Source organism: Monodelphis domestica, chromosome 1 (assembly GCF_027887165.1).
Source record: "Monodelphis domestica isolate mMonDom1 chromosome 1, mMonDom1.pri, whole genome shotgun sequence".
Lineage (NCBI taxonomy): Eukaryota > Metazoa > Chordata > Mammalia > Didelphimorphia > Didelphidae > Monodelphis > Monodelphis domestica.
In genome coordinates, this window is record NC_077227.1 from 665,235,056 (window position 1) to 665,250,282 (window position 15,227).

General features: G+C 39.3%; 1 protein-coding gene across 2 annotated transcripts in view; it reads left to right on the forward strand.

Moving 5' to 3' along the window:
* Positions 1 to 15,227, forward strand: part of THADA (THADA armadillo repeat containing) — a 449,835-nt gene that overhangs the window by 313,211 nt on the left and 121,397 nt on the right. For both annotated transcript variants that reach the window (XM_056822946.1, XM_056823006.1), the window contains one exon: positions 3,224 to 3,339. In XM_056822946.1, coding sequence (XP_056678924.1) covers positions 3,224 to 3,339 — 116 coding nt within the window. The remainder of the gene's footprint in view (positions 1 to 3,223; positions 3,340 to 15,227) is intronic.

Sequence of the window (15,227 nt, forward strand, 5' to 3'; positions counted from 1 at the left end):
GCGCCTTATGAATACAATAGAACACTAACATGCAGCAAAAAATTATGACCGTGAGAGATTCTGTGGAATGTCAAAAGATCTCTATGAACTGATAGAGACCATCTGAAAAGTTCGGTCACTAGAAGGAAGCTGAATTGTTGAGTAAGTGAAAAGCCAGGAGAGGTCCTAGAGAAGAGGCTCTGCTATCCCCTTGGCAGAGAAGTGGGGACCCCTTAGCTAAAGGATCGGGTCCCTTTTCAGATTCAGTCATGAACTGATTAAGCAAAAACTTCTGCTTTATTCTTTTTCTGTTTAAAATAAAATTTAAATGAAAAAATTTACTTTAAATTTAATAAGGTATTAATGAAGTTGTTTGTACCCCTGTAAAAAAAAAAAGGAAGTTCAATTTTCAGGGGAGGAAGAAGGCAGTAGTTCCAGAAATAATTAAAGCATGAATAAAACTTTAAGAAAACTTTTGAGAACTTAGAAATCACTTTGTCCATTCCTCTCATAGGACAGATGAAGAAACTGAGGCCCAGAAATGGCCCCCCCCAAAATGTTATTGGCAGAACAAAAGCTAGCATTCAGGTTTCCTTAATTCCTACCCAGGATTATTTCTTCTGTTAATTAGCCTAATATGTGTTATTTACTATAATCAGGTAATATGTTCAGTGCTAGAAAAGTAAGCAAAAACATTGTTAGGAAAACCTGCTATATATGGCAGACCTTGTTGAGTTTGGGGAATAGCTACTGAGCCATTGTTTTTTAACCTTTTCCTTCTGGCTTAGATTCAATTCTGAGTATCGGTTCTAAGACAGAAGAACGATCTGGGCTAGGCAATCAGGGTTAAGTGACTTGCCCAGGGTCACACAGCTGGTAAGTGTGTGAAGTCAGATTTGAGCCCGATCCAGACCTAGCTGTCTATCCACTGAGCCACCTAGCTGCTCCTGATTAGTCCATTTTTATTGGATCATGGAAGTTGGAACTAAATTGCAGAGCATCTTGAACACTAGGCTAAGGAAATTGTGTTTTACCCCAGAGGCAGGAGGGAGCCACAAAGACTTTTGAACAAGAAAGTGACATGACTGGACCTGTGCCTTAGGAGAATTATTTTGGCTGCTGTATAGACAATGATTTTAGAGAGAAGAGAAATGATTTAAAAGCCAAGTGTGAGACCAGGGAGGAAGCTATTAGTTCAGAGGAGAGAAAAAGGTCTGAACTCAATTTCTAGCCATTTGGAGGGAAGAGAGAAGATAAATGCAAGTTAAGTTATTGAAGAAGAGTCAGCAAAACTTGGCAAGGGCTGAAATTGGGGAACAAGAGAGGAGTCAATGGATAGCAAGGTCTCAGACGTGGGTAGCTGGGAAGATGGTAGAGTCCTAAACAGAAGTAGGGATGCTGGAAGGAAGGGAGACACTTTGCGTCTGTAGTGCCCACAGGAATTTTAGATAACTGGTGTCATGGCCAGGTGAGTTGAGTTAATGAGTTAAGGAGAGAAATTGGATCTGAGCAGGAAGTGGAAAGTGAGAAGAGAAAGCCCAAGCCAAGCCGTCAAACATTTCCTGGGATTAAGAAGAAAATGGCAGGTGGCCCACGGGCAAAGGGACACCAGAAGACAGAGACACCTCAATAACAAATAGGAGAATGGTCCAAGAGGCCACGTGGGGTTCAGAGGGTTAAAGAGGTCAATGCCTGAGGAAATGCCCCTCGATTTAAGGGTGAAGAGAATGAGTGTAACTTCTGAGCTCTCAAATTCTCTCAAGTGGTGGGATGGGAAGCCTGGTTGGAATGAGCTGAGATGTCAGGATGAAGAGAGAGGAGCTCCAGGAGAACATTGCTGTTTCATGGTCTTTCCAGTGAAAGGTACAAGATCTGGGGAGTTGGTGGAATCAAAGGAAGGTCAGAGTGAAGCCTGGGCAAGGCTTGGACCTCGTGGCAGGTAGCACCAATGAAGCCAATGGAAAGAGGGATGTTAAAGATGAGTGTGAGGGTGAGAACAATCACCAGGCAACGCTCCCAGAGGAGATGGATGGGGCCATGAGAAGGGACACCTCTCTGAAGTTGGAACAAAGGAGGGGTGTACACACACACACACACACACACACACACACACACGAGTCTATTTGCTTATTCCTAAAGGGCCCTGACTTTCTCACCTTAATTTTGGCATTGTATATACACAGAGTCCTGTTCACAGATATGTTTACTAAATATTCTTTTCATGCTTATGACATAAGAAGGATTAAGAAAGTAACACAGATCAAACTGGGTCTACTCTCAGTTTCTCCAGAATGACCTGCCCACTGTGTCTTTCCCTATAATTCTATAGCAGATGTGGGCTCTGGTTCATTGTCCCTATCCTTATCTTTTGAATGAAAATTAGGGAGAAGCGGCAGCTAGGTGGCTCAGTGGATAGAGAGGCAGGCTTAGAGATAGGAGGTCCTGGGTTCAAATGTGGCCTCAGACACTTCCTGGCTGTGTGACCCTGGGTTTAACTTAACCCCCATTGCCTAGCCCTTGCTGCTTTCTCCCTTGGAACCAACAGACAGTATTGATTTCTAATGATCCTTAATAAACCTCATAAAATATAATATTTTTATTATTAGATATACATTTAATTTTTACAGACTCTAAGATGGAAGATAAGGGCTTAAAAAAGAAAATTAGCGAGAAAAAAGTTAAATGATTTGTGATGGGCATGGCCTAAGGTCAGGAGAAATAGGGTTTGTTACACACTGACTCAAAACTGTACAAAACTGTTCTAACCAAGTCTGGGAGTATGAACCTAGACCCGCCAGCCTGTTTAGACTAACAGGATGATTTATTTTCCTAAAGCATTGAGACTTTGGCTCTTAAAAGGCACATTTTACTTTCATAAGAGACTGTTGACATCAAGAAAGATGTTTAAATATTTTATTAAAATCAATTTGTAGGTTGCATCTACCTAATAGAACGTGATATCAAAGTGATCATCATAGTGATGAAGTAATTGCCTTTTTTGGAACCAGGAAAGGCACCCAGGGGACAGAAACCAATTAAGGATGAAAGTTTCTTATGGCTACTGCATTCTCCAAAACCAACAAGCTTCTCCTCTGCAAGGAAACTAAAGGAGCATTCTGCAGGTGGCTGCTTTTTTGAGAGGAGTTATTTTGAGGAAAGGTGAAAGTGAGGAACTGAGCATTTAGAAAAATATATTTTCACAGCAGGCTATCATGTTTTTTCTCTCTCTATTTCTTCGGTTTAGGTTTTTCATTTGTTACAGTCCTACTCAGACTCCAAACACAGAGCGAATTCAGACTTTCAGCAGGAGTTGACTGACATCACTGTTTGTATCAGAGCCAAACTTTGGCTGGCCAAGAGGTATGTTCAAAACCCCTGCCTGCCCCAGGAGTTATCAGGATTAGATGTACATTGGAGGATTCCAGTGTGAGAGTTGGGAGGAATTTTTAAACCATTGGTGGAAGTTTTGCAAATATACAGAGTTTATCCGTTTATCAAATGAGCTAATATTTGGAAAGCACTTAGCACGGTGCCTGGCACATAATGGGCGCTTAATAAATGCTTATTCCTTTGCCACTTCACCTCCTTTTAAAACTTGGGATCCTGATAATAAAAACCATTATCTTGAACTATTAGGTGATGAGAATGGTGTAATATGGATTTCTACTTATCACTTGATCATTAAGGATTTATTACAATATCTCCTATGTACCTTGTTATGTTAGATAGTTTAGTTATTTTTTTATTATTTAGTCATTTTCAGTTGTACCCCCTTTTCTGGACCCCTTCGGGAGTTATCTTGGCATGGATACTGGAATGGTTCAACATTTCCTTCTCTAGCTGATTTTACAGACAAAGAAACTGAGACAAACAGGGTGAAGTGACTTGCCCAGGATCACGCAGATAATAAATGTCTGAAGTTGAATTTGAATTCAGCTCTTCCTGACTCTGGCCCAGGTCTGGTCCTCTATCTACTGTGCCACCTGAATTCCTATATTAGGTAGCAGCATCAGATAATTAATGAAAAGAAGTTATTAATTATTTATATTTAACAAGCTCTGCCTTAGGAACTGAGAATACAGAGATGGAAGTGAAACTGACCCTGCCCTCAAGTACTTTACACTTTATTGGCTAGGAGAGTAGAAAACATAGATGGATAAATGCAAGATAAATAGGAAGTAGTTGGTTGGGAGAGGAAACATACTAGCTGCTTGGTGGGAGGGTCAGGAAGAAATAAAAAGAAAGCCTGTCCTCAGCACTTTCCTTGTGTGTAAAAAGAGAGCATTGGACTAGAAGATCTCTTGTGCTCTAACATGCTCTGATGCTGTGCAGTTCCTCATCTTGGGACTTAAAGTCCAGATGGGAAGATACGTGAGATACGGGAAATAACCACTGCAGGCTCATGAATGCTCAACCTTATGTAATAGGAGGGCTGGCAGAGAAAGGGGAATAGCCACAAAACACTAGAATTGTGAGAGGAGTCTGGGAGAAGAAAAACAATCTCAAATTAACTTTGAAATATTGGTTAGTTTTGGCTAAGTGGATCCCATAGAAGGAAGAATAGGTTGAATCTTCTTCCCTTCTTTTCCCTTCCCTTCCCTCCTTTCCCATCACCTCTTCTCCCCCTCTCTCCCTCCCTTCCTCCTTCTCTTCCTCCCTCCCTTCCTTCCTCTCCCTCCCAACTCTGTCCCCCCTCTCTATTTCTCCCTCTCTCCCTCCCAAATCTGTCCCCCCTTCCTATTTCTCCCTCTCTCCCTCCCAACTCTGTCCTCCCTCTCTTTTTCTCTCTCTCTTCTTCCCCCCTCTCCTTTTCTCTCCTCCTCCCTCTTTCTTCTCTTTTCCTCCCCATCAATCCCCCCTCTTCTTTTCTCTCTCTTCCTTCCCCCCTTCCTCCCTCTCCATCTCCCTTTTCTTTTCCATCTCCCCTTGTTTAGTGACTCTTGAACTTAGAAAATTTCCTATCTAAAAAGGGAAACAAAAAGTTGATCTCATTTTGATGTAGTGGGACCTCACTACAAGACTCCTGTTGCAGAACATGACTCAAAATGTCAACACTGGAAGATAATCTAGTATCTAAGCTCTCATGAACTAGAGATTCTGAGGAATAGAGAGAAGGACTTGTCCAGGTTGCAACCAGAGTTCACACACACACACACACACACACACACACACACACACACACACACACACACACACACACACACACACACTACCTGCTGATTATGGCCAGGCCACAGCTCTAATACTAGAATGGCCAAATAATTTCATTATGCAGATTGTGCTTTTACATATTTTAACAGCACCAGGGCAGGAAGAAGAAGAGCTTAAAATTGAATTGAATTGTGAGATGGATGCAGAAAAGGGGAGAGAATCACAAAGAGTTCAGAGTAAAGTAGAAAGGTTGGGGAAAAATGACCCCACGCCATTAGACTTCTTCTGAGGGAGTTTCTAGGTCTCTTCTCCTAACTCCTTTAACCTTCCCTAAATCCAGGTGCTTCCATGACAAAGCTTGAGGTTGAATTATCTGATGTTATCATAGAAATAAGCATCAAGAGCATTAGTCATATGGGCAAGCCTAGCTAGCACAATTTAGTAAAATTCCATGCCCTCAGCTGCTGTTAAATGATCAGACACTCACCCATCCCATGTGATTGTTTTATACAGTTGCTGGATCACCTAAATCTGATTAAGGGAAGTCAAGCTGTTTGCCAGGGTCACACAGCAAGTCTTCATCAAATGCAGATCTCAAGAAAACAAATTGGAATTTCTTAGATCATGAAACCACATGCCTACACGTTTATTCCTCAAGTATGCATGTATCCATGAGAAAGATATATTTTCCACAAGTTATTGAACAGCATCTCTAACACAGTCAGATACATTAGCATCTCTGTGTGACATGAAGGAAGGGACATGCCCCCATCTATGGATTGTGGGCATTCAGTTTTTGAATGTTCCCTTTCTCCTTCCTTGAAGTGACATATTACACCAGAATCTTCAGAGGAAGGTGCTGGTGACACCATTCAGGCTTCTGTGTAACAAAGGCCAGCTTTGTTATTGGTAAAACAGCATTAAGGCAAAGTCCTTGAGTAGGTCCTAATAGCCACACTCGAATAAGCTCAACTGGGTACAGTTCATGTCGGTACTTGGCTGGATGTAAACACAGATTCTTCATCATTCCCTAGATTTTGGTATAAATTATGTGTGAGCCTCAGAGTGACTTGAGCCTCAACTCCTAACCAGTGAAGACACTGGTGAATCTGCTCAAGTACCCATGCCTTAAGTCTAAGCTACTCCTTTCTGGCTGGTGAATTCACTCCAATTCCTTTTATCTTCCTTATAACCCCTATTCTGATTTAACAACTCTCTCTCTCTCTCTCTCCCTCTCTCTCCCTCCCTCTCTCTCCCTCCCTCTCTCTCTCTCTCTCTCTCTCTCTCTCTCTCTCTCTCTCTCTCTCTCTCTCTCTCTCTCTCTCTCCCTCTCTGTCCCTCTCTCTCTCTCTCTCTCTCCCACCCTCCCTCCCTCCCTCTTTCTCTCTTTCTCTATCTCTCTCTCCTCCTCTCTTTCTCTTTCTTTCTCTTTCTACCCCCTCTTTCTCTCTCATCTCTCTCCCCCTTCTCTCTCTCCCTCTCTCTCCCCTCATCTCTCTCACTTTCTCCCCCATCCCTTTCTCTTTTTCTCCCTCTCTTCCCCCTCTCTCTTTTTCTCTCCCCTCATCTCTCTCCCTCTCTCTTTCACTTTCTCTCTCTCCCTTCATCTTTCTCCCTCCCCCCATTTTCTCCCCCCATCCCTCTCTACTTCTCTCTTTAAAGATTCAGTAAGTATTTCATGTTCTCACTAAATAAAGGCACTTAATAATTTTTTAAAAAATTGAGACAAAGGTGTGAGGCAATCTACATTCACTTGGTCCTTGCCTCTCCTATCACAAGAAACAAAAATTGCCAAAGACTCATCTTCCTAAAATCAAATCTCACCTCAGACACTGGCTAGCTATGTGACCCTGGGTGAGTCACTTACCCTTCTTTGCCTCAGTTCCTCATCTGTAAAATGAAGTGGAAAAGGAAATGGCAAACCACTCCAGTATCTTAGCCAAGAAAACCCTAAATGGAGTCAAGAAGAGTCAAACACAACCGAATAGTGACTGAACAAGAACAACAAATGTCTAGTATAGTCTACTGTATATAAGGAATATTTCCCAGTTTGTAGTTTGTCTTCAGATTTTTTAATCCCAGGTGTCCCCCTATTCCTACTGCTACAAATTAGATGTGCTCCTGGAATGTAAACTCATTTTAATATCAGCCTAGGTAGGATATAATTAGCTTCACATACTTCAGTATATTGCAAAGCCAAATACCTGCTTTTCTGTACTGATGGCTCTCTTCCATTAACATGAATAACCTCATGGTGCCTATGTAAGAAATTCCTGGATTGGGTTTAAATGATAAAACCAAGGCCTGCTGCCTATTACTCCTCACACTCAAAGATGAGGTTGCTAATGGCGTGACTCCCTTCTCCACCATCCTCCCTCCCCAAAGTGATGCTGGGAAGCATGCCCTGTGGTCTCCTTTTCCACATGAAAATCTCACCCTCCACCAAAGCCACAATCTATGCTGACAGTGCCTCCCCAGCATGCATTTCCTGTCACAAACTCTAAAATTTGGTATAAATGAAATTCAACTGCTGAAGAGATTTTTTTTTTAATGAATAGGGGCCTTATAATTTATACTTGAAAGAAAATATGAGTGGGATAAATATGCTCATTTTTAAACTGCTCAAGATCTTTCTGTATATTTTGAATATAGGTTTTGGAACATCATTAATGCAAAAATGTTAGTTTCCCTTTTAACCCAGCACGTTTTTCTTCCATAATTTATTTGCTCATTAGCACCTCGTCTGGGCTGGTTCATTTAGTTCAATCAGTTTATTTGAAGGAAGACTAAAAGTACAAAGTACTAGAAGAGGGAAGGAGAGATTTCTTTCATTTCAGAAGGAGATTTTTTTAAAATCCCCAAGTCATTGGCATTCAAGTCCATTTCTGAAATGTTGAACCTAAATATAAGGACACGGAAAATTAAGACTTTTGTCTTTTGTTTGTGTTTTGACTTTGCAAGATTAATAGGTATTTATACATGGTGATTAAGCAATAGTCATAGAGTTATAGGGGAATTTTTGATGATGAATGACCAGCTGGCAAAATGTACTGAGTAGATGGTTGTGCTGTTGAGCTTACAGGCTGCTTTCCATTCCAAGATGTCCAAATGCCTTATGAAAATCAGCTCATTAATCCTTCAGGCCCCTTCTTCCCTCTCTCTCCCCAGTTCACCCTTTCCCCACTGTGTAGAGGAAGCAGCAGCAGGCAACTTACTATTAGGGGGAAAAGGAAGAGGAGAGGAAGTGAAACAAGGTGACTTCACCATCTTGAGCCAACTGAGAATGGGAGTCTGAGCTCCAACCAGCAGAGGTCCCTGCCCTGGGCTCCAGGCTTCAGGTGCCGCCATTGTTCACCTTTGCAACCCTAAGCTCAGGCTGTCCCAGCCTTGGCAAAGTCTCTGGCTGGGTACAGGATCCTTTTAATGCTGTCAAGCAGAGCCAAAAGGAGACAAGGCTCATTTCCCATGTTTGACTCTTGGGATTGCTTTTATAGTGGGCTTTGCTATTTTAGAAATTATTTTGACTATCCCAGTTTTCCTAAGTTTATTTGCCTCTTGAGTTACCACCAAAAAAAAAATCTACTTGCTTTGTAATTTCTTAAAAAAAAAAAAGTAAGTTGACTCCTCGATGTCTACCTAGATTATATTTTGATATCCCAGAGAATTATGAAAGGGGAAAAAAAACATGCTTGAGAAGTATTTAAGTCAACAATTGGGGAGGGAAGGGGAATTTAGAATACCAGAACCTCAAAGATCATCTGTATCCATGGACCTGAACAAGAATCTCCACTGCCCACAAGGGGTCACTTGATAAAGATGTTCAGCAATAGGGCTATTCCTTCAGTCCATTATAATTTTTGAATTAATTAGAAATTTGGATTTGAATTAATTAGAAATTAGGAAATTTTCCTTATGTCAAGTATAAATTTACCCCTTTGCAACTTCTTTCCATTGGCACAGTCATGCATTTCTGTCCTCCTGAACCAAAGAGGACAAAACTAATCCCTCTTCCACATGATAGTCATTCAAAGACTTTGAGGCAACTAGCAGTCAATCAGGGGGTGACCAGGTAGCAAAGTGCTGGGCATGGAATCAGGAAGTTCCTGTCTTCCTGAGTTCAAATCCATCCTAAGATACTTACTAGCCGTGTGACCCTGGGCAAGTCACTTAACCTTGTTTGCCTTGGTTTCCACATCTGTAAATGAGCTGGAGAAGGAAATTTCAAACCATTCCAGTATCTTTGCCAAGAAAACCCCAAATGGGGTCATGAAGAGTCAAACAAGACTGAAAAACAACAACAAAAGGCAGGCAGTCAATTAAGTATTTACTAAGCTTTTACTTCTTTGTGCTAGGCATGCTGCTAAGTGCCAAAGATACAAAGAGAGACAGAAAACAGCCCCTGCCTTCAAGGAGCTCCTAATCTAATGGGGGGGGGGGAGAGAGAGAGAGAGAGAGAGAGAGAGAGAGAGAGAGAGAGAGAGAGAGAGAGAGAGAGAGAGAGAGAGAGAGAGAGAGAGAGGAAAGGATGGAGGGGGAGAGAGAAAGAGGGAGAGGAAGAGAAGGAGGGAGGGAGGAAGAGAGAAAGAAAGGGAGAGGGAGGAGGAGAAGAGAATGAGAATGAGATGGATGCTGGGGAATGGCAGTATTAGTCTAGAAAGATCAATGGGATAGCTAAGTGGAAAGTAGACCAGAATAAGATGTTGTTAATTTGAGGTCATGAAGCCATGCATTCTAGATATGGAGACCGGTGGAGAACAGGGAAGAGGCTGCATGTATAGCAGTATTCACATGGAGCACCATGTGTGAGGAACAGTAAAAAGGCAAGTTTGGCTGGACTCTAGAGTGTGGAAAGGAGAATGAGGCAAGTCTGGAAAGGAGATTTAGGTCCAGGTTAAGTGCCAAATAGTAGAATTTATATTTAATCCTAGATTGCATATATATTGAGTGGGAGAATGACATGTCATGTGACCTTTTATATTATTATGGTAGAGGGTGTGATACTGATCTAAATAGAATTTTTACCAAACTATTTTCCAGTTTTCCCCACAATCTGGATAAATCAGAAGTCTTTGCCCTAATAATTTGTATCTTTGAATTTATCTAATAGGAAGCTACATTCAGTTACTTCTGGATATCACTTATCTAGTCTTTCATTGATTAATTTTTGTATTTTCTAACCATTATCAACTAGTTTTTGTGATTGATGATTTATAAAATAGTTTGAGCTCTTATGAATATATACTCCCTTTATTCCTTCTTTTTTTGTTTCCCTTCAGATCCTTGACCTTTTGGTCTTCTAGAATATAGATGAATTTTGTTATTATTTTGCTTAGTTCTATAAAGTAACTCCTGGGTAATTTATTTCTGTGGTATTAAATGTGTTAGTTAATTTAAGTGGTCAATACCTTTTTTTTATATTTTGGCACAATCTAACCAGAAACAATAAATCTCTCTCCAATTTTATTCAATCTTCCTTTATTTCTGAAAATTTTTTTTTACTTTTATTCAATTAAGTTTTGAGTATGTCTTGGGAAGACTAGCTCCTAACACAAATATCTTATGCATTTTATACTTATTTTTTTTCTTTTTCTATCTCTTCCTATTTGTTTTTATAAATATGTAGGAAGTCTAATACTTTTGTGAGTTTATTTTATAACCTTCTACTCCACTGAAGTTACTATTTCAATAGATTATTTTTTCATCTGCTCTCTGGACTTTTCTAACTTAACTGTTGAATTATCTGTAAATAGGAGTCATTTTTCTATCTCCTTTGATTATGCTTATTCTCTCTTTTTTAATCTATATGCTATAGCTAGCATGTTTAAAATTCTGTCAAATCATAGTGGTTAAAGGGGACATTCTTGTTTACTCATATCTTTTTGGAAAGGCTTTTGTTTCTCTATTATAAATAATGCTGGCTCTTGATTTTAGATTCTGTTTATTATAAGGAAAGGTCTGTTTATTACTATGTTTTCTAGTGTTACTTTAACATAATTGAGTGCTGTATTTTCTTGGAGGTTTTTTCTGACCTATCTACCTGTCTTCCATGTGCACAAAATGTTTGTGACAGTAATTTTACATAAATTGAGGACATTCTAAATGAAGGTATTATTAGGGAGCACTCGGTGTCTTAAAAGTACATGTGACAATGACCTATATCTTTACTGTTTTGCATTTACCTGAAAGATTTAGAAAATAAAAGATTCTGCTCTGCCTATTGTTTATTGGTTATGAAAGAGCATTTGATTTGGTAGAATAAAATACTACCTTCTTGGGCCCTTTCAATTTATCTCTGTCTATACATCAAAACCATTCAAGAATCTTTGGAAGTTAAAACAGATATAATTATATGCAGTGATCTCATCCTAAATATCAGGGGAGGCATAAAACAGTAAAATGTTTGTTAAATGTCTTCATCATTGTAATGGGGGAATTCAGCATAGAGTCAAAGTTGAAGAAGAATTCTTTGTACATGATGTGTCTTCTAGGTGCTCCTGTTTGCAAATGACATTGTGCTCGTTGTATTGGGTCCCAGAACACTGCAGGGCTTCCTAGAAGATATCTGTAATCACTAAAAGGAGTTCAATTGCCTGTACACATAGAAAAGACCATGTGGATAAATATATATAATTTAGTTTATGGTATGCGTTTCTGTGGACAATATATATGCCTTGTCTTGATGGACAAATGTGTATCTAGGACTGATGGTGCAGATGGACAGTGAGTTAGACACAGGCTAAACAAGATGCAAGCAGCCTGAATTGCCTTCAGGAAATTGCAAAGACCTTCTAATAACCTCGAGGTTCCCATGAGAGTAGAAACTCATATTTTTTTAATATTAGCATTATATCAGTGTATATAAATGGTTTAAAAACAAAAATACAAAATATAAAACCAAGCTTGTACATGTGTTTGTAATTGTAAAACTTACACACACACACACACACACACACACACACACACACACACACACACACACACACACATCTATATACACATTTTTTAACCCTTACCTTCCATCTTAATATTAATATTATCTATTGGTTTCAAGGCAGAAGAGCAATACAGGCTAGGCAATTTGGGTTAAGTGACTTGCCCAGAGACACACAGCTAGGAAGTGTCTAAGGCCAAATTTGATCCAAAAACTTCCTTTCTTTAGGCCTGGCTGTCAATCCACTGAGTTACCTACTTGCCCCCTAAAATTACACATACTTTTATAGAAGTTTATTTCTTTTAAATGCATGGTGATATAATGAAATTAAATAAAAGACATAGAATACAAACGTTTCTGAAGAATCAAAAATGAATATCATACAGAGGGCAATGAAGAGGTATATTATATTTAAATATATATGCTATAAAATGTAATCTTTAAGGAACTTAAAAGAAAAAAAGTTTAAAATGTCATCAGGGGATTACATAATGGAAAGATAATATCAGCTAGTCATGTGGCAGGGATCAGGGATGATAAATAGACAACCAGAACATATCACTAGTACTCTAGTGATATCAAGATAAAGTAAAAATAGCTAGTACATTGAGTGAACATTCTATGACAAATTTATGAGAGTACATGAGCAAGGTAGGGAGGCAGAGATAGATGGGCTCTGCATCATTGGAAGGAACTTCTATGAATCAATGAGATCATAGGTACATTTGAGTATTTTAGAATTTATATAATCATATTATTTTTAATTATCTTAAATTATATTTATAAATTTGCTAATATTGCATTCAGTATTTTTACATAAAAATTCTTTTTTTACTTTCTCTCTCCCTGGTTTGGATATTAGTACCATGTATATATGCCTTTATGTAAGGTACCTTCAAATTCTATATTTTAAAAGCAAATTATCTTATAGGGGTCTTAATTATTCTTTAAATGCTTAAAAGAATTCATTGCCAAATCCATTTAGGCCCAGGGTTTTTTGCTTGGGATTTAATTTATGCTTGTTTAATTTCTTCCTTTCTTTCTTTCTTTTTGAGATCAAGTTGTTTAGGATCTCTTTCATGTTTAATTAATGTAGATATTTTTCAGTTGTATAAGCTATCCAACCATTTTGCTCAAGTTTTAAATTTTTTGACATATAATTGGAGTAACAGTTTCTGATAATTTCCCTTCATTTGCTGTGAACCCTCCCTTCACCTCTATTGGTCATCTATTTCTCCCTCTCAGAAACAGGAACATACCAGAAATTAACTAATGATTACCTATCTTATTGGTCTTTAAAAAAGTCCAAAACTCTTTAATCTTAGCATTATAATAGTACTTTTATTTTCAGTTTTATGTAGGGTTAGTCCAAAGCTTGAAAAAAATTTCCGGCCAATTTACATATAAAACACCAGTAATACCACTGGGTAGTGAATAGACTAGCACTCTAGCTGAGTTTTGTTACTGGGTTAGATTCATTTACATGGCAGTTGCAAAGCATATTTATCCCCAGAAATAGAGCTAGGAGTCAGACTCTTATAAACCTTAGGGATTTCTGTGGCAGAGTTCCCTAAAATGAGTTGAGAAACAAAGAACCTCCATTGGGGAGATACAAGATGCCACATAAGCTTTCTAATTGTAAGCTAAAGTGAAGTACCTGATACCCTTGTCTCAGTGACCAGAAAATATAAATTAAAAAAAACAAAACCCTTAAACCCAAGGGCAGTAGCTAGCTGGAACTGGCCTAGATCTATGTCCTGGAGAGCTTGGCACATAGGATAAGTGCAGTCCTCTGAGAAAGTGAGTCCTTTCTAGCCAAGACTGTTTAAAGAAACAGACAGACCATTCCTCATGGGGAAAAAAAAAAGCCAAGAAAAGTTGTTTTCCCCCTAACGTACCCTAGACTGATTCCTGGATGTGTTGGGTTTCTGCCTTTTTTCTAAAAATTTAAACAAAACTAGTTAATGACAAAACCTAGTCATCTGTTTGGAGGCAATCTGTGGATTCTTTAGGTTGACTGCTTTCTCATGCCATTTCTTGCATTATGGTATTCAGGCATTTTGACTTGTCTTATTCTTCTGGGAGATCTATAATCCTCAAGTCTTCTCTAGGTACTCGGTTTAATTTTAATGCTATTACTTTTTAATTCTCTCTTTTCCATGTCACTCTTTGTATTTGCATTCCCAATCCGTTCTTTATTTCATTTGGTAAAGTTTGTCAAGATGGATTCATTTCTTTAAAATTCTACCTATTATTTCGATAATGAAGGCCATAAATTCTGCTTTGGTGATTCTTAATTCCCTGAAGAGAAACGAAGAATTCACCCTCTTATCGTTCCATACTATCTTGAGAATTCACAGGATCTTCTGCTTTGTCACGTACTGATTCATTTTCCTTTGTCATCATATTCATAGATTTCTAGACTCATTTAGATATCTGAAGCTCATGTTCCCTTTTGTTATTAGCATCTGCTTGTATTGAAGGTTTTTAAGCCAACTTTCTTCCTTTGGTAATTTCATGCTTTTCTCTCTATGTTCCCCTATCTCTCAATTTCTAACTCCTTCACCATTGATTGCAATTTCTTCAGAGGCTGAGCCTTAAAGCTCTCTCCCCTAGAAGTTGCTTCCTCTTCCACTTTTCACAGGCCTTACTCTCTGCCCCAGATGACTCCCAGAGAGCCAAAACTGGCCTCAGCTAGGTGCCTGTCCCCCATCCTTCAGGCCTGTTGGAGTCCCATACTCCTATTGGCACCCTGGCCCTGCACCCCCCGTTCTTCGGTTCTCTGGCTGAGCACCGTTATGTTAAAGCACAATTGGTTTCTGGCATGCCCTGGTGCAGGCAGGCAGAGCAGAACTGAGTCTGCCGATGACTTGTGCAACCCCCCCAAAGCAGGGTAGCTGGAGATGACATGAGTGCCATTAGAGCATTCATTAGGGTTTAGGGATTAGCCTATTCTGTCCTTAGTTCATGAGCTCATTCATGACCTCTTTACGGTTTCTACCATCTTGGATTGTGGAAACAGCTGAATGGCTTTATCTCTTGGGAATAATTTCCATGTAGGAAAAGTTTGAGAGATCATGAGGGTGTGAAAAAAGTGTTGAGTCCTCTCTCTTGTGGGTCACATCATCTAGAAGTCGCCGAATCAGGAAGTGAAACTACCCCAACC